Below are 20,215 nucleotides of genomic sequence, written 5' to 3'. Positions count from 1 at the left end.
GAAGCAAGAAAGAAAAAAAAATTAAAAATGCACAATTAAAACACAAAAAGGCAAGAAAAAAAAGAATAATAAAATACAGTGCAGGGAGAGGCAAAAACCCAGAGGGCTCATTTGAAGCCTCCACCTAATAACATTTTCACAAAATTATTAAGAACTCAAAAGCACAGAACGATAATGAACAATACATAAAATAATACAAGTGATAACACACTACTAATAGCAAAATATGTTTGAATGCAGCAATAAGAAAACAGCAATGATGAAGATGTAAATTAGATAACATAAAATTAAAAAATAACATCCATATACACCACACACCTTTCAATTATACACACACTGTATGTTCATGATTAATAGTGGCACAGGATAACCGAAGCACACATGGTGTGTGTAATGTATTTAATATGAATATATAGAGCCATAGGCCATATCGTCCTGCAAACCCTGACTGCCTACGGTTCCTAAGTGCTGACAGGATGAGGAAACGATCTTCTTGGGGTGCCGTCTTCTTGGGACGCCCACTTTGCGGCCTGTCTCTGACATCCCCCATTATATGGAACTTGGCCTTCAGTTTGCAGAAGGTACCAGGGCTCACTCCAAATAATGCCGCAACTTGGTTTTGCAGAACATCAGCTTGAAGTTGCCCTATCGCACAGGCCCTATCCAGATCAGTCAAAGTGGCGTGCCGATTCTTGGAGCAGACACCAACTGACCACTGTAGCAGGGCCCGTGCTCACAGGTACCTGGGGGTACCAGAAGCTTAAAACAAGAGTCAATAGCAACATCAAAAAAAAAAAAAACGAAAAAAAAAGCTGTTTGGCATAGGCAGAGAAGACAACCCACATTTCTCATTTTATTTACTTAGAGGACAGTGCATTAATGAACATTGCTGTAAATGTGCCGGTGTTAGCCAAAGGCTAATTTTCAACTGTAGTTCTCTGGCATGATGTTAAAAAGACCTCAGGCCATTAAAAAACACAAAAACAGGAACACAGAAGTCATAAAATATAAAACAACAAATAAACAAAAACAGGAACACTCACGTACTCAGCTCTGCTGCTCATCCCACAAATTCATGTTTGTTGCCAAGAAGCATTGTTACAACAAAGAAATAATCTACCAAACACAAATGTCCTTACTTTCTGTGCTTAGTTTAGAAATAATCAGGGGTGGGGAAAATAGGTATAGCATAGTATCGCGATATTTTGCGTGGCAATATTGTACCAATATACAGGCACCAACTATTGATTTCTTTATATTATACAAATTCAATTTTATTTTTAAAGCCCAATATCACAAATCACAATTTGCTTCAGAGGGCTTTACACGACAGGGAAAAATTATGAATATTGAAATTATGAATTTAGCTAGAATAGGAAAATAAGTTGCTTTTTCAGTCCACTAGATACATGATATTATTTAACTTTTTTGTCTTATTACTGTTTTTATTGCTGTTTATATGTAATTCTTGATGTCTTATAGACTCCATCACTTTATTGCAGTGATATATTTGTATACTTCCAGCCCATTTAAAATGAACTCAGTCAATTTCCCTGAATAAATGGTTGTTGTTGATGATGATATGATGATTACCTAGAAAGCACAAATAACAGCAAGCACCCCCACACTGCATGAGCATCACTTGTGTTGGACCACCCAAAACACCTCATTGGTAGCCATGATGAACACACCCAGCTCTGACCACATTTTTAAAGCATGTATCAATGCGTGTACAGTCTGGCTGCACAGACATGCATTAAAGAGGAGGGGGGATAAAGTAGTGCCCTGCAGACTGACAGACACAATGGCAGTGACAGCAGCTCGCCGTTGATGCTCTCCCCTCGCTGCTGCATGTGGCCTTTGAACCCATTGTTGTGTCGCGGGTGACGTCAGTGCCGTGTGCGGGAGACGGAGCGGCGTGCGCCTGGCGAGACAAAGGCGGCGGACCGACCGGGGTCAGGCAGCAGCAGCAGAGAGCCGAGAACCACTGTTTTTTTTTTTTTTTTTTTACTAAAAGGTAACTGCTAACCTTGGATTTTCAGCTGCGGCGCGTGTCGGTACGCAGAATGAAGACCCGGTGACACTCCCAGGAATATGCTGTGACTCTCCTGAAAGAGGAAAAAAACAACACTGCCCTCTTTTCGCTTTTTAACGTTTTTCTCCTACGCCCCCCCGTTTAGCGTGCTAGCTAGCTAACCGTGCTAGCTCCCTAGCGTTGGTCTCCTCCTCCTCCTGGCTGCTTCTCATCTTTCCCTCAAAAACTGGGCGACTGGCGAAGGGAGGATCTCGTCGACAAAGGCAAGATAAAGTGAGTTCATGTGGTTTTTACACTTGTTTAATTTTAAAAATCGCTGCTGGGAGGGAGTTCGTCTGTCAGAGCGAAGCTAACAAGCTAGCTGTGGTGCTCCCAAACAAAGGGGTCGACAACGTGACTGAGTGCCGACTATGTGGAGCTAGCCTGTTAGCTTGGCTGCTGGAGCTAACAACAGCTCATATACCTATTTTATCTTTTATTTTTTTAATCCGTTCAACACATGTAAAAGTGTCTGGAGGTAATGCCACGTGTGTTCTTTGTATCTGTACTGAGGAATAGTTATTCCACGGGTGTAAAAGCGGACATGCTTTATCCTGACTAAACAAGCAGCCTCTGGATGGTTTCAGTTGTCAGACAAGGAGCAACAACAGACAAAGCAAGGCGCCCAAATCAACACTGCTAATGTATGCTGCTGTTTATGAATGATCCGGGGGTCCACGGTGCGCATCCCCAGCCTTGTTTTGTGTGTTTATTTACAAACAAACAGCTGACTTTATTTGTTATTTTTCCTTTTTTTTTAAATTCCAGAAGAGGGTGAGCTCTCTCCCAACACACAGGCATCCGTGATCTGATGTGAGATCCACGGAGAGACTATGCCTAGCCCTTTATTCCACCCCGAGATTATGGACCACGACGTGGTGATCAGCAGCCAGCACAACGGGGTCGGTCTGCCCCGAGAGACGGACCAGGAGTCCCGGGAAGAGGACCACCAAGAGGCGCTCCGCTTCGCCCTGGACCAGCTGTCACTCATGGCCCTGGAGAAGGTGGACTGTGGGGGCGGCGGTGGCAGCGGAGGCGGCGGGCTGGTCGACACTCTGGATGGGACCCAGGGTCCCGGCTCTGAGGGCTGCAACGGCGTGGGCGGAGGGGGCTACGTGGATCTACAGATGCTGGAGCATCCCAACGGGTCTCGGGACTCGCCGACGTCCTGCTCTCCATCCCCGGAGTACTACGGCTCGGGCGGGTACCACATGGCCGGCTCGCACCCCATGCTCCACGGGGAACAAAGCTCCGTCCTCTGCAGCAGGAAAAGAAGTGTCAACATGACTGAATGTGTGCCTGTGCCCAGCTCTGAGCATGTGGCAGAGATAGTGGGGAGACAAGGTAAGAGCATGAGTGTGTGAGATTTATTTGGTGTTTGTGGACAGCTTGTTCAGGCAGCATGCAGCCTGGTTGTTCTTTGTTTGGGTGGCAGTCTACTGAGAGGAGGGTCCCTGAACTTTTACAGCCTGAGCTCGGTGCTCTGGTCGGGCTGCACTCCTCTATTTGGGTCTTTAATGTCAGCATAATGCGGCTCCTCTTTCAAAAAAGCCTCGCTTTCTATATTAACACTCCATTTTTAGCAGTATTTAGACAATGCATTGACATAGAGAGACTGAGAGAGTGTGGTTGATGAGTAGGAGGGAGGGGGAGGGGTGGGAGAGGGTCAGACAAAGCGGCAGATTGTCGGGAGTCTGGACATGTCTAGCAGCCTGCACCAAACAAAGAAAATACACCAAAATGCGCTCATTTTAGAAATCGCAGACCACAAGAGGCAGCTTTTAACAGTGAACTCGCATTTCTAGCCCATGCATATGTTCACAGTAGATTATTATTGTGTCTGTGGAGCAGAATTTGGAGCTGAAACGGGGCAGCAGGCGCACAAACACGGGACTGGGCGGTGTTACGCCCTGCACCCAGCTCTGTCTGCCGATGCTGCTGCTCGCCTCGCAGCCGCTCCGCTTTATACATCCAATTTTTCTCTCCTGTTTCTACCAATATGCGTCCTCTACATGAAATACACCCATGTTGTGGATTAGGTTTGCCCGTCGCGGCCGCGGCAGCGTTACGGCATTGTTCTCTTTGTTTGAAAAAGCCATGCTTTCTGCTTCCCAGAATGACATCACACTCCGTGCGCCCGATTGGTCGCCGAGCAGCGAGCGTCCATATTTAAAGAAACAGAGCGCAGCTGATGCTGGCGGAGGAGCATGAGTTGACACAAGCAGTGCAGCAGATATTGACTTTATGTTTGGGCAGACAGGCTCTTCAGGAATATCTTGCGTGCATGCTGCTGCTGCTGCCACGGATATGTTGTAATGATGCATCGTTAAGGCGCTTTAACTGGAGTGCTGGGCTGATTACTTGTTTTTGAGGATTCAATATTCAGCATGTTGATGCAGCCATGTTGATTTATTATTGATCTGCATATGTTTTGAAACAGTTGATGATGTGTTTCTGCACATTAGAGCTGCAGATTTAATATCAAAACAGCAACATGGCAAAGTGTAATATCCAAATTACAGGAGTTGCACTTTTAGTTAAAGGTAAAATATGTCACAACACACCACAAAAAACAAAACAACATGGTGATACAGAGATGCCCCAGCCTTAAAATCATATTTCATATGTAAGGGAACACGCTTGTTTGGTACAGACTGCAGCAAAAATCACATCACAATAATTTTTATATAATTTTTCAGTGAAAATGAAATGCAAAAATTACCATTCCCACTAAAATCATGACTCATACTGCAATACTAGTCAAAATAATTTAAATTAGTTTTTTGTCTTATTATGCGGCACTACTTTACATAACATAATTGTCAGTTAATACACCTACTGTAGTTAAAATGAATGCAGTCTGAGTACAACAGTCCTGCAGTAAATCCTACCATCATGAAGATTGTTATGTTCAGTTTTTGTGGAAACAGTTTTAGAGAGGCGGAGATTTAACTTTATGATTAATCTGGAGGCTGCAGTTTGTGGTTGTTTTATATTAAGGGGTGTTTTTAATATTTTGTCTACCTCATTTACATCAGAGTGCAGCTAAATACTAGAAATAACTATGTGTGGGGGGGAAATAGATAGCACATTAGCACAGTATCAAATTCAATTCAGTTTTATTTTTAAATCCCAATATCACAAATAACACCTTGCTTCAGAGGACTTTACAGCATATGACAACCCTCTGTCCATGGACCCTTACAACAAGTCAGGAAAAACCATTGTGTCGACATGTCGATAAGTAATCACAATATATGTTAACGCAGTACTCAGTTAAACATTTAGACTTGCAGTAATAATAATGTATTGTGACTTAAGTATTGTTATAATATGTATAGTATCATGGTGCCTCTTCCCACCCCTAGAAATAACACAGGGTGTCTGCAAGTCCGTAAAAAGTCCTAAGATGTCATAAATTAAGATTTAAAACTTATTAGCCCTTGAAAGTTATTAAATAGTCTCAAATTTGAATTTTATGTAAACATTTTATCCATTTTTTTAATTTCTTTTTGACAAAATGAATCGAGCTCTTCAGCGCCAAAGTCCACGTTTCTGATGTTACTAATCTTTAAACCTAACACTGAACCTGATACTGTATTTTTCCTTTATATTTACTGTTTGGCAAAATGTAGATTTACCTTACTTGTTCTATCTCTGCAAAAAAAATCATCTCTGCACAGGATCTCACATGGTTTATTTACCTTTATACTTAACTCGCAATGCTCAAATTAAAAAAAAGATGTTTTGTCCTAAAATCAGTCTTAAATTTGGTTTAAATGATCTTGAAAAGGTCTTAAAAAGCATTCATTTTAAGTGCCTGATACCTGTGGACACCTTGTAACAACACGAAAAACTACAGCGTCCAGATGTCAGATGAACATCTCAATTTCAAAACTGAACATTCACGTAGGTTCGATTTATTACAGGACTGTTGTGTCAGACTGTTTTAACGAGGTGTACTTGACAGGCTGCTACCAGAGTGTATCTGACCTGTTGTCTCAGACTTAATGTACATAATATAAGCACACTTGTGTGTGTGGCTGTGTTAAAAGTGTTAATATATGTGTGGGTGTGTGTTTGAACGTGTATAAGTGATGCTTCTGTGCTTCTGCGTCCTCCAGGTTGTAAGATCAAGGCCTTACGTGCCAAAACAAACACTTACATAAAGACTCCAGTCAGAGGCGAGGATCCGGTGTTCATTGTGACGGGACGCAGGGAGGACGTGGAGATGGCCAAACGTGAAATTGTCTCCGCCGCTGAGCATTTCTCTATGATCCGGGCGTCCCGCTGCAAAGCCGGAGGGCCTGGAGGAGGAGGCGGCGGCTCCCTTCCCGGACCGCCACACTTACCTGGACAAACCACCATACAGGTACAGACCTCCCTGTGAATTAGTCATCATGCTGTGTTACTGTTTTACTCTGCCAGATGACAATATATAACATCTGTTTGAGAAAGAAAAGTACCGCTCTGTTCTCTGACGTTGAAATACTTCTCTTGTCCCCAACCCAGGTGCGGGTGCCCTACAGAGTAGTTGGGTTAGTTGTTGGACCAAAGGGAGCAACTATCAAGCGCATCCAGCAGCAGACTCACACCTACATCGTGACGCCCAGTCGAGAGAAAGACCCGGTGTTCGAGGTGACCGGCATGCCGGAGAACGTGGACCGAGCGAGGGAGGAGATCGAGACCCACATCACCCTGCGAACTGGAACCTTTGTAGACCTGCAGGGAGACAATGACTTCCACTCCAATGGCACTGACGTCAGTCTAGAGGGCCTCGGTGCCCTGAGCGGAGGCCTGGGGGCATCTCTTTGGTCCAGGGCTACCGGCCACCATTCTGCCCCCCCTCCTCCTCCACCCTCCCCACCTCCTCCTCCTCTCCCCATGTCCATGCACCACTCCTCCAGCCGGAAGATGTCCTCATCAGTCGCCTATCACACGCACAACGGCGGGATGAGCTCAGACAACTTCAGCACCACTCGCAAGGCCAACGAAGGCGGCAGCCCCACAAGCCCCTTTAGCACAGGCTCCAGCAGCGCTGGAGGAGGATTCACTTTCGGGGGCGACTCCACCCCAGGGCTGCCCTCGTCAGATGAACTGGGCTTTGAGTTCAGTGCTGCCAACATCTGGGCGCCTTTCGTCAACGGTGGAACAGGCAATAAGACGGCTGGCTCTGCCCAGCAGCAGCCTCTACGTCGCAACAGCAGCGGCCTCAGCGGCGGAGCCATCACTCCACGATTGTCTCCAACTCTGCCTCAGGACACGGGCGTGGGCCCCCTGGATCACCCATTAGCCCGTCGTGCACAGAGTGACCCCCTCAGCACTCTCTCCTGGCTGCAGTCCGGCAGCGCAGGAGGCGGCTCCTTCTCCGGAGCATCCAGCTCCAGCTCCGGCGGCTCGTCGACCGGCTACTCCTCCTGCTCGGCCTCCTCTCTGCCAGGCGGCTCGCCCACTGACTCCGAGGGAGGCGGCAGCAGCGTGGGCCTCAGCTCCGGGATGCTGAGCCGACTGAAAGGCGGCTCCGGCCCCGGGGTCGCGGGCCTGGTCGGCGTCAGCCCCGGGATCAACAGGGACTGCTTTGTGTGTTTCGAGAGCGAGGTGACGGCAGCCCTGGTGCCTTGCGGCCACAACCTGTTCTGCATGGAGTGCGCTGGGCAAATCTGCCAGTCAGCTGAGCCGGAGTGCCCTGTCTGCCACACCCCCACCACACAGTGCATCCGCATCTTCTCCTAATGCCCCGGCAGGGGGGTGCGGAGCGGGGGGTAAAATCTGAGGGAGGCAGGAAGAAGACTGGAGTGGGGCACCAGCTGTGGGAGAGGCGATGGAAGGATTCACACTAATAACTTTCACACACATACGATGGACCATAATAAATGCATAATAGAGATGATGATACTATACGGATGTTGATTTATTGCTGATAACTGTCAAGATTAATAATAATAATAATAATAATAATGACAATGACTTATTTTCAGAGTGAAGTTAATTGAAACTGGTCTGCAGACAGTCGGAGCTCAGACAGTCTCTCAGTGGTGAACTTATGGAAGGAAACTAGTGTCTTATCTCTCTTCAGGCCTTCATTTTGACCCGGAGCAGCCCGCGCCGCCAGCTGCCGGTCTGTCTCGACATTTTCTTCATTCTGGCTTCTTCAGATCTCTGCCTGCTTTCTCTCTCACAGCCTTTCCTTTTGACACTTTTGTACTTAACAGATATTTTTCGATGAAGCTGTCAATGAGGCCTGCACTTTTCTACTCCTTATTTTAATGTTCTCGACAGGACGCAAACCGTTCCAACAAATCCTGCCCCCCCCCCTTCTTCGCTTTCTCCTCTTGCTTTCACTCATGCTGTTGCGGGGGGGTTGCTATTTTTCTGGAACTTTTTTAAAGGTCGGCACGTAGTCGGGCACCTATCAGAACAATAAGAGGGACCTCTTCGGGATGACTTCCTGTTTCTCGTTGCCACACAAGAATTAGCCATCAGTTATGCCAAATGAATGCTATTAATAGGCGTCTCTTAATTCTTGATCAATTCCATAACTTGTGGGATGAATTTGAATGCAACACATTTCAGATGTGGCTGCTGCATTGATTCACATGATGTGTTTTAATAAGTGAGAAACGTCCCATCAGTGATACTGTAGGAATGTGTCTGAGGTCAGTTCTCTGTGTGTTTGGGCTGCCTGACAATCCCTTTACATCTCTCTTTCTTGTGTGTGTGTGCGTGTGTGTGAATAACGCCCGCTCTTGCTGTTCATCGGCATCGTTACGTGTCTTCACCGTGAGAACGTCTGGTTTCTGTCCCGCTGCCCCTCTCCTTCACTTCACTCTGAGTCTCACAGGAAGGCTTTGCTCCGATCCATCCTCTCACATCCCGTCTGTTACGCTCACATCGACTCCGTTTTGCGTTTTCTACTAGATTCTGACTCTTGACTGTCAAGTGTGTGGCTCGCAGACATATTTTGAACTCTAGGATAAGATAGGGCTTTTCTGATGTCACACGTGAATGTTCTGTCCAATACGGAGAGGCGGCTGCACATGAAACAATAACAAGGGGCTCGATCGAACCATTTTTTCTTTTCATGCACTGTAACTCCAGGCCCCTCTAAAAAAGGTTAAAAAAAAAAAACAGCTCTTAACTGTTTTTGTTTCGGTAGTTTCGGTCTTCCACCCCGCTCTTCACAGCAAAGCTGTATGGCACTCTCTCAGATGACACACGGTCCATATAGCGCTGTACTCCCGGCCACATTTGGTGCACTATATGGTTAGTTGTGTGAGATTTGTCCTATGTTTTCATAGCATTACTGAGTAACTCCCGTTGATGCGGTCGCATCCTGTTTTGTGTTAGTGGTTTTTAAAGAATTCAGTGTGAGTTTGCAGTAACTGCCTCTTATAGTGTTAATACTGTATGTATGATTTGGGCGATGTTGGTTGCCGTCAGTGGCCCTTTTTTTTTGGTTGAACATGTGTGGAAATCGGCTCATAGAATGAGACAAGCCATGACGACAGAATTAAAACGACACACCTAATTCTCAAGGGCTTCCTCTGACTGCACAGACACACGATCACATTTTCAGGCTCACACGCAGTAGGTATCCTTTATGGCAGCTAGTAGCTAGGTCATCCAGGGCTTCCAGACACTCTTTGTGTTCAAATCCCAGCAGCTGCAGAATGTTTTGCTTGTTGTTTTTATTTTTAATTATTATATTTTCTAACTGTCCCTACACGGTCATCACATCGGGATCCTGTCAGTAGGGCATGCAGTCACGGTGTGTCCTCCTCTTCTGGACGTAGTCTCAGATCAGGACAGGCTGTAGGGTTTTAATGTCCAGGAAACAAAAGGGTAACTCTACTTGAGTGAGTAATTGGGCAGTTGCTGCTGTGCTTTGGTGCTCCAGCCGGTATGATGTTAAACTTATTTGCTGTCTGACTGTTCGTTTGCTACTTTAGGTGACGAGGGCAGCAGCTGCACAGAGGAATCTAATAAGCCGCTGTCCTGGTTGAGCGCAGCAGTGCACTAATTCATGTGTAGGAAAAAAACTCTGCCCCAAGAGCTGAACCGGTAGTGACGACTATCCCATGGTGCTTTGGTGCAACTCCCTACTGAAACACGGCGATGAACAAACCCCAGTTGGGGGCGGTGGGAGGCCTCTTATAGCTCTCAGACTTCTGCAGTGCTCCGTAAATCTGACAACCTCGTCTCGTTAACTGGCAAACCCACCCCCTCGCTGGGCTCTGGTGTCAAACGTCGCATTTCGTCTCATGCGCACTTGGAACAGATGCAGGGCCGTGAACCGTATGATCAGATCCGTCGTGACTGTTGTGTGAGTCTGTTGAGGCCAACCTCAAAGCCCTTCTTCAAACTGTCCAAGTCGACGTGTTAAAGGAATTAAACGTGTTGTATTTGCCAGATGGCTCTAATGTAAATCCTGGTGTTGAACTGGGGTGTTTTTCTGGCCAATGAGAGAATGTTAGGGTTTAATGTACAGTAGTTTCATTGTTAAAAAGGTACAAAGTTTTTCAGATTGACTGCTGATTTTTATTTTTTTTTAGCCAAACTTATCCCCCTCCCCCATTTCCTTCCTTAAAGGTTTGAAAACAGGGTTTCCTGAGGCATGCTAGCCAGTGACCTCTGACCTTTTTTTTTGTCATTAGAAGGGGGGGGGGTGCGAAGAGAGCCACGCCAGAAAGGGGTGACAGACACCCCTTAAGCCTCCGCTCTCCTATTTTTTGCTTTAATTCTCTTTGTATGCAGAACCAAAATGTAAAACGTCGGCAAACTAGGTTCCAGGCCCGACCTGTGTGTGTATATACCCTGAATACAATCAACGGGATCTTGTTTTCAAAAGCAAAATGACTTAATTGAAGATAAGTGTAGTTTCTAAAGAACATGTATCATTATTTGTAAGTTAACCATCTGCATGTCTTCAAGCCACCTGGCATTAGCTAATAATTTTTAAGATAAAAAAAACAAAAAAACTTTTTACACATTTTATTTTTTACAATTTATTTGCTTACCTAAATATCCCAGACAATAATGTGACCCTTTTTATTACTTCAAATTTATTTTTATTTTCCATTTTTTTATTTTCCTTATTTCCTGTGTACTACATATAGGCAATTTATAACAAAATGAGAAAATTATTGAAGAAATTTTAAAATTGAAATATATTTTATTTGAAAGTTTATGGACCTTTTAACCGTGAGCCGGGAAAATTGTATAATCGTATAATTTGAGCTGACTTGACGGTTATGAGAAATGTATCAAGAGTTTTATTTTTTATGCTTCTTTAATAAAGTCTTGTTTTTTGGTTTCATTTTTTTACTGTAAAATAAGCTTGCGTTTGTGTGTCTTCATTTCAGTTGGGGAACATGCAGCAGACTGCAGCGGCTGCGTCTCGGCCACATGGTGGCAGCACAGACACACCTGCAGCAGACAGCTGCATGAATCATGGTGCAGCTCAGGCTTGTTTGTGAATCTGAGACCAGACATCGGGTAGTTTGCTGGAAAATGAGAACAGTGGTGTGGGCCTGGATCTAACACATGCATAGATTTTGATGTAGCTTTAGAAGAAAACTGTTAAAAGTAGAGCTGATTCAAGAGTTTAAATCCCTCATCAAACAAGAGTGCCTTATTTTTCAAACAAGATAAACCTTAAATGTGAATATTTGCTGCATTTTTATGTTTTAAATCAGTGTAAATTAATTAAATACAGACTGCTGGTCTGGTCAGGATGTCAGTTTGGATTTTAATATTTTGGTGGTTTTCTGACATTTTATAAACTAAAATAGAGCTGAAATGAAACACAAAGACAATTAACAGCAGATTAATTGGGAACTTTTAATATTCAAATTTAAGTCAATTTTGCCAACTTTTTAAAGCTTCCAGTCTCTCAGATATTCAGATGGGCTGCATTTCCTTGCCTTACACTGCTGTAAAATGTATATTTTGAGGATTTAGACTGTTGGATGTTTTTAAGCTACTTGTAGAACATTGTGAGACATTTTTCTAACATTTTATAGTCCAAATGTTTAGTCAAGTTGTAGCTTAAAGAAAATAATTAGTAGATTAATTCATAATGAAAACAATCATTGGTCACCAAGGCTTGACCTCTTTACTCCACAGCTGGTTTAAAGAGACCGTTCACCCCCAAATTAAAAATACATATTCTTCCTCTTACCTGTAGTGCTATTTATCAGTCTAGATTGTTGGTGTGGTGTGAGTTGCTGAGTGTTGGAGATATCACCGTAGAGATGTCTGCCTTCTCTCCAGTATAATGGAACTAGATGGCACTCGGCTTGTGGTGCTCAAAACGCCAATTCATACATTTGAAAAACTCAACACATCTGCACCCTTGTCTTTCCTTCTTTTGCCTTGTTGAAGCTTATTCCCCCTCCTTCATCAACTTCATCCACACACACACACACACACACCAACGAACACTCAAAATACCACTCAACACTGTCCACATATGTTATACTGATATGCCTGTGTTTGTCTTTTGTGTTGATTGTCATTTTAAACATGTCTTGTCTCCCACATAGTAATGTCCTTTTCATGTCTTTCACTTGTTTAGTGCCTGCATCACCATCATGACCTGGTCACCCAAGATATCCACAGACCTTGTTGTGAGTAGTTTCATGTGGAACTATTTACTTTCTACTGAACTACACAATGTAGAAGGAAGAGTGCATCTACTCATTGATGAGAGGATCGTAGCAGCACGAGATGTGAACATTAATGGTGTCCTCCTTAGCTGAGCTGTAACATTAGCTAGCAGTAGATGCATGTTCCTTCTGCCCAGTGATTTGGTTGGTGGGTGTAGTTTGGTAAAAAGAAAATAGTTCCTACATGAAACTGCTCACAACAAGGTCTGTGGATTATCTTGAATAACGTCATGATTTCTTGAGTTTTTCAAATGTGTTTTCTTTGGTGCTATGAGTGTGCCATCTAGTTCCATTATTTTGGAGAGAAGGCAGACATCTCTACAGCTTATATCTCCAACACTCCAGACTCCAGACTGATAAACAGCACCACAGGTAAGGGATGGTATATTTTTGATTTTGGGGTGAACTGTCTCTTTAAGTTCCTACTGATTTGCCTTTCTTTGTTTAGACTAACGGCAGCTGAGCTTTTCCCCTCCCCTCTGTCGACTGCAGAGAAGGAGCCAAAACATCTGGTTCAACTTGTGTAAAGTGGTGTGCGATGCTCCCCTCCCCCCCTCCGCAGAGAGGTCAGAGGTCACATGGAGAACAGACTGAGCGCTCACTGAAGTGGAAGCCCGTTGTTCCAGCTGAAGGTCTGTGTTAATATAAAAGCCTGTTGTCTTCATCTGAGAGGGGAAACACATCTGCTGAAACACTTGTCTGAGTTTTACAACGTTTCATAACTTGTCGCACTGAAGGTTCAGATTATTAGAGAGTATGTTAGACGTGTGTGTATCTGATCCTGAGATGTAATAACTGGATAAAACCATTCCCACACAAACTGCAGTAATGTAATTCGCAGGCGCCGCGGGGTGAATAATAAAGCAGACGTTTAGATCGTGACACAAATGTCCTTTTAATAGGAAGCAGATCACAATCAGGCTGCATTCCAGTTCCACTTCATCCTCATTAAAGAACAATCAATAATGATAAGAAACAAATTAGAAACATCCTCAGTAGAAAATAATTCTCTCATGCGAGTTCTGTGTTCACACTACATTCATATTGGTTACAGATGACGTATTCACAAGCCGTTGTTGGAAAACAAAAAGAACATTGATGACTTATCGTTACATAGCTTCGGAAATTAAAAAAAAAAGAAAAGAAAAAGTCACATCAAAGAGACACGTGCTGGCACGATAAAGTTTCCCATCATGCAATTGTAAGTTGATTCTATTCACAGGGTGGGCGTCATTGGTCTCCACGGAGTTGTGTCGGCGTGCATGCATGCATGTGTGTCATCTTACATGTGCCCTTTTGTGCTTGAGCAGAGATCGGTGTGTGGATGTGTGTGTAGGTGTGTGCGTGTCGTTAGTGTGTGCAGTGGTGTGTGTAGGTGTGTGCATACGTACATGAAGCAGGCAACCAACGAGCCCCAAACTGGATAATCAGTTATTTTTTTGTTGCTTTTTCAGCTACAACCTGACGTGTCAAGTTTTGTCTTGAGCCCTGGGATCAACACATAAAAACAATGTAACTGCACTGTGTGCTAAATGGGGCGGAAAGCTCCTTTAAAAAGGCTAGTTCACCCAATATTATCTGTTTTATTTAAAGGGAAACTTAGGTATTTTTCAACCTCGATCCTATGTTCCTGTGTTTGTGTCTAAGTGACTAATGGAGACAGTCATTTTTTTTAATTGGTCCAGTATTGAGAGCCACAGCAGCAAAACAGGCTGCAGTGTTATCCCTACAGGTGACCGCCATTTTACGTCCATTAAAAGTGTTTGTTTTTGCCACCGACAGAATCAGATTATTATTCGCAGTGTCTGGCAGCATTATGAAACGGACCCTAGGGAGGAATGAAACATTTTTCCTTAACTTCCACTGGTCTGTTTGTTGTTGTGACCAAGTCTCGCTCAAGGTGAAGTATTGTTCTAAAATCTCTCAGACTTCACCACATTGTCAATATCAGCAGAATATTCAGTAATGACACTGAGCTACGCTTTCTGTACTCTAACACAACAAACTCCTCCCAGCATTCCTCTATCCATGTCTCTCTTTTTTAAGGATAGACCGATACATCGGCCGGCCGATATATCGGGCCGATATTTGAGTTTTTTACTTGTATCGGCATCAGCCGATACGCGCGTGGGTTCGCGGATTTATTTTTCCCTGGCATGATTTACAGACAGGCATCCACGGGCAGCTCTGTGTTGCCGGAAGACCCTGCAGCGCACATGCAGCGAATCCTACTGTGTACAGTAGTTGTTGTTTTATTTATGCTTCAGCTTAAATATTTGTTTATTTTATAAAGACATTACTGGAAGATTTAAAAGCACTGAATTCTTTTTTTTATTTGAATGTATTATAATAATAATAATAATAATAATAATAACAATATTCCACCTGTTCTACCTCGACTTTCCATCTTGTTTTAGTATTTTTTACTGTTCAATAAATGTTTCTTATTTTAAACTTGAGACCTGTAATATTTGTTATCATTGTGTCATTTTTTTGATGTAAATTGAGGGAGCAAAAGCAGTATCAGCCCCAAATATCAGCTCAAGAAAATCGGCAGTCCATAATCGGTCATCTGCTAAGGGTGATGGAAAAAAATCGGTATCGGCATCGGCCCTAAAAAATCCATATCGGTCTAGCCCTACTCTTTTTTTTCCTGCAATAAGTCACCTTCTAAGTCAAGACTTGGTCACAATAACGTTATATTTCTTTTCCTCAAGGTTGAACAGACACTTCAGGCAACCCTCTACCCTTTTTTTACTCTAACCGTAATTAGTATCTAGTTACTAAAATGTTGAGGCAGAGGGTACTTGCTGTAGCTCTGGGTGAGGGCAAGAGGCTGTCAGCAAATTGTTTGATAAACGGAGATTTGTGTGGGTACATGAGACCCTAAAAAAGAGGGTGGGTGGTGGGGAGTACCACCGGTTGGTCCAGGAGCTTCTCCTCCATGATGGACGTTTCCTCCATTGTTTACCAACTGTAGACTTGTTGTCATGACCACCACAAAGGTCCTGCCTCTGAAATCATCCGATTGGACAATGGGAAGAAGATACCAATAAAAGAGATGACGTTGGGCGCTTTTCTGCTCTGAGTTGAAGTTTTTTCAACTCGAGGAGTTCAGTGTGTTCTGGTGCCTAGAGCGCAGAAACGCGAGGCCCATCCCAGCACAAAAATCGCGAGCAAAAAGCTTCATTCTCAATAAAGACATTTACAAAAAATCACCTCCAGCAGCTAGAACGCTTTCTGTATGATCGGGGCCTTATTCTCCCGTTATTTACGAAAACGGATGCGTTAATTTCATTACCCACATACTTCCCTGCGTCCTTTATATTAGTATAGATACATCCACTAGATGGCACCAAAGGGCAGAGTCAAAAGTTTCTGACAACAAACATGGCATTGGTGGGCTAGGTCGTAATAACGTACCCTATAACGTGTCCCTATACTTATCTAACTTTGAGCATGAATGAGCCATTACAATAACAGTATGAGCCTGTCAGTGGCAAAAACAAGCACTTTAAATTGATGGTGCACAATTGCCCTCAGAGATTACATTGCAGCCTGTTTTACTGCTACAAATCTCTCAACACTCGGCCAATTTAAAGATGATTGTCTCCATTGGTCGGTTAAATACAAATACATGGAAAACAGAGTCCAGGTTGAAAAAATACAAAAGTTTCCCTTTAAGTGAAATTTGGACACCTAAATCAAACGGCAATATCAATTTTACTTTTTGTAAAGGCATGAGCCGGTGTCCCCATGCTAGTCGTGGTTTTGGATATAACCATCCCTTTGATCGTAAAAAGAAGGCTCTGCTGAGATAAACAACATTCAGAAGCTTTGTTTTTGGTAGAATTCAACAGTATTCAGTAAAGACAACATGTGACAGGCCAGCAGTGACAGTCTGGTGAAGCCCCACACAGCGACAGGAAAACCTCGCTGTCACTGACACTGTTAAGTTTCACTAAGAGAATACAACACGAGCTGGACTACGACTGTGAGTGTTTGCTCACCTTTTTTTTTTTGCAGTGAAAGGTAAAGGGGTCGTTAACACACGTGACAAGACTTAAACTAAGACAACATAAATGCTTGGCGGTGACTCCGATGGCTTCTTTCTTTGAAAAACAAAAAAATAAACTGGTTCGTGCAAATTTGGTCCAAAAGGCAAATAGGAATTCAAGGACAAAACACTTTCCTTCTTATTCAACACGTGAGAAAAAGCTTACAAACGTCCAACAGGAATGGGGATTTTATGAGTCCATACATAAAAGTAAATTAAACACAGAATCATAAGTTTCCCCATTCCTTGGATCTGGATATTGCAGTTGGTGCTCCTGTATTTATATTGACAGCGCATACATTTAGGGTATGTAGATACAATATATTGCTCACAATCTCAGAGCCTGTTTTGCCAGGTGTGACAATCAACCCCCCTCACACACACGCACTCACACACACTTACACACAATCTTGTACTTCTATCTTTGTGAGGACCCTCGTTTACACAATGCATTTCTAGCTCCTTACACTAACCTTAACCATCATGACAAAATGCCTAAGGCCGAATTTGTACTTCTGCGTTGAATCGCTGCCGTACCCTACCTACGCTGTAGCCTGACGAGCACCTCCCTAGAAATGTAACGCAGACCTTCTGTCTATTTTCTTAAGCTGAAACCGTTTCCCTCAGTAGAAACAAAGCTTTTATTGACTTTAGTTTCACAGATATGAAACAATAAATTGTGAAGACAATAAAACCTCAGATAAAATAGCATTTTAAGTCTTGAGTGTGATTTATCCTGGCATCATATTAGCAGAGGAAATCTCCGCTCGTCACTAGGCCAATTTATACAATGTAAAATGCCACAGGCTTGTGCTAATAACGTTAGCATGTTGTATTTGTTTGGAAAACGTGTTTAGTATAAGACAGTTGGTTTGTCGGTGAACCTTGTGACTTGTAATGGAGCCAAATTTTTTGATGCTAACTTTGTTAAATGTTGTTGTTGTCCCTGGTTTCATATGAAACGAGGAAAGTTTGCTAGCTGCTAGGCTAATTCATACAATGTAAAATGCCATAGGCTTGTGCTAAAAATATTAGCATGTTGTATTTGTGGGGAAAAAGAGTCCAGTAAAAGACAAGTGCTTTGTCTGTGAATCCTGTCAGTTATAGTGAAGCTGATGTGTGTACTTGTGTTTGAAATTCTCACTATTAAGCCATGTTTTATGCATGTTTTAATCAACTAAATTTCACAGCACTCCGTCGCTGAGGCCACGTGCGTAGGCCACGTGTAGGCTATGGCATAGGGTCTGCCACACAAGCATAAATCCCCCTTAACCTTTAACCTTATTTAAACTTTGTTGTATCCTGAACCTTAAAACCAAGTCTTAACCCTAAAACAGGCCTCTGAAAAAGTAAGGACCGTCCAAAATGTCCTCACTTTACAAAAGTGTCCTCTCTCTTAGTCCTCACTATGTAGCAAGTACGAGATCACCTTCACACATATGCACACACACAATAACAAAAGACACAGCAGTGTTCACAGGGGGTTTGTTCTTCGTAAAAACCACAAGGTTCAGTGAACATACAAACAAACCACTATTGCCTTAAAGAGATGGGTTTAGGTTACGTGTGCAGTCGATCAGGAGGAAAGTGTCCTTCAGCATCGCATGTCCTTTGGCCGTCCTCCATAGCGTCTCTCGTGAGAGACTTTCTGAATCGGAGCGTGTCTGCAGTGTGGCAGTGTGTCTGTAGACACACAGGTAGATGGTGGGTGGAGGGGGATTCGTGGGAAAACCTTGTGGTCAATTTGCCGACAGAAGCGTGGACGGCATGTATTAGTGCGTAAACTGACATCCCAGTCCACTGATCCTGTAGCCCTTTTGGAGTTAATGTGCACTCTCGGGGTGTGGATGTGTTAGACGCTGGGGTATTGCTCCGTTTGTCGTGATGTGAAGCAAGAAAAGTTTTTAAAAGAAAAAGCACATTGTAGCCACAACCTTCGTCTCTATCAACACGTCACACATCAGGCTCAGCATGTTCCCACTGTCAGTGTGTTTTCTCCATGATAATGATGGTTAGTCGGGTCATAATTATAAAACCTTATTGTACCAGGGTTATATATGCACCATGCTCACATGGGTAAAATATTGGAGGCACCCATCTTTTATGTGGGAGGGGGGACGGTTGCCATGGTTACAGCAAAGTGGATCACAGTGTTCCTGGGGTCAACATGCAGGACGTTGGTACATTACAGGACAGACAAGCAGTGACGTTGCCCCTGGACACTGATCTAAGGTCAGTGTTTTTTTTTCTCTTTTTGGATTTTTGGGCAAAAAAAGGAGCTGATCTTAGATCTGTGCCTGAACTCCAACCTACACAACACATCACACCGTGGGAAGACTACGCAGAGCAAACGACGAGGAGAGGGAGAGGAGGAGGAGGAGGAAGGGGGGAAGGAGAAAGACCGACGGACTGGAAGAACGACACACAGTCAGGCAGGCAAGCGGACAGACGGACGGACAGACAGAGCATAGCTAGGCAAGGACTGCTCTCCTGAAGACACAGAGAAGCAAAAGTGCAAAGTGGTCGTCCTCAAACTATTCACATGGTTTAGTTCTGCGTTGCATTATATCACATCTAAATGTACAGCGTATAAAAGGTGTGATGTGTTATGGGAAAGATTGAGTGAGGGGTTGACAAGTGCTTGGTAATGTGAGGCTAACCCTAAACTGAGAGCTTTGAGTTGAGCTGCTGAAATATTTAAAATTAAACATGAATGCTTATAAACATAACTCTCCATGTTTGCACTGATAACATTGCAATGTAAATGTTGCATAATGTATGCAGATATATGTACAATAGAGCATTTTCATGTGTGTGCTTGTGTATTGCACATGGTTGTCTATCTATGTCGGTGTGACTACTTTAAGTGTGCATAATACTATGTCTCTGGTGGTCTTGTGCACACGTGTGTCCTCGCTCTCTCCTCTCCCCCCCCTCAGCTGCGGCCCTCCTCGGCTGAGCGCTGCTCTGACTTGAGCTTGACGAACTCTTTCGCCACGTCGTCGTTGTTGCGCTGAGAGAGGATCCGCAGCACCGTCAGGCCCGTCTCGTCCATATGGATGCGTCTGCCCAGGGGCATCCACAAGGTGACGCTGCCCTTGCTGGCTATGTCCTTCAGCTGCACCACGGACATGCCCACGGTGCGGTCCTCTCTGGCGAAGCAGTAGTCCTTCACACACACCTGCAGCTCGTAGCTCTCAGGACCCACCTCAGTGCCCAATGAGCTGAAACGAGACAGAATCATATCAATGTTTGACTTCATGTCTTTAACTGTATTAGCTAGCTAATTAGTAGACCTGCCCCTTAATAGTCGGCCAAACATTAGTCGACAAGAAAGGCCATTAGTCAGCAAGATTTTATTGGTTGCCTAGTTGCAGAACAAAAGTAGATATAAAACAAACATAAAACTCTTTTAGG

The 20,215-nt window shown here is 43.8% G+C and overlaps 2 protein-coding genes across 2 annotated transcripts in view; one reads left to right on the top strand and one right to left on the bottom strand.

Annotated features, from left to right (window-relative positions):
- Positions 1-1,615: 1,615 nt before the first annotated feature.
- LOC125902239 (RNA-binding protein MEX3B) lies at positions 1,616-11,409 on the top strand. The gene is made up of 4 exons (XM_049598438.1): positions 1,616-2,308; positions 2,843-3,418; positions 6,199-6,446; positions 6,587-11,409. Exons 2-4 carry the CDS (start codon positions 2,908-2,910, stop codon positions 7,805-7,807), a joined length of 1,980 nt encoding a protein of 659 aa, XP_049454395.1. The 5' UTR covers positions 1,616-2,308; positions 2,843-2,907; the 3' UTR covers positions 7,808-11,409.
- A 2,214-nt stretch (positions 11,410-13,623) lies between these two features.
- LOC125902702 (protein unc-13 homolog A-like) overlaps positions 13,624-20,215 on the bottom strand; it is a 61,996-nt gene continuing 55,404 nt past the window's right edge. The window contains exon 42 of the mRNA XM_049599241.1: positions 13,624-20,022. Coding sequence (XP_049455198.1) covers positions 19,734-20,022 — 289 coding nt within the window. The 3' untranslated portion in view covers positions 13,624-19,733. The remainder of the gene's footprint in view (positions 20,023-20,215) is intronic.

This window comes from Epinephelus fuscoguttatus, linkage group LG15, assembly GCF_011397635.1.
Source record: "Epinephelus fuscoguttatus linkage group LG15, E.fuscoguttatus.final_Chr_v1".
Classification (NCBI taxonomy): Eukaryota; Metazoa; Chordata; class Actinopteri; order Perciformes; family Serranidae; genus Epinephelus; species Epinephelus fuscoguttatus.
Note: the sequence above shows the minus strand (reverse complement) of the source record. Positions and strands in the feature narration are given on the sequence as shown.

Bases quoted from the DNA above. Each gene is read 5' to 3' on its own strand.
- LOC125902239 (XM_049598438.1), top strand. From the start codon at position 2,908: ATGCCTAGCCCTTTATTCCACCCCGAGATTATGGACCACGACGTGGTG. The intron at 3,419-6,198 runs GTAAGAGCATGA...TGCGTCCTCCAG, and splicing joins AGAGATAGTGGGGAGACAAG to GTTGTAAGATCAAGGCCTTA. The intron at 6,447-6,586 runs GTACAGACCTCC...TCCCCAACCCAG, and splicing joins CTGGACAAACCACCATACAG to GTGCGGGTGCCCTACAGAGT.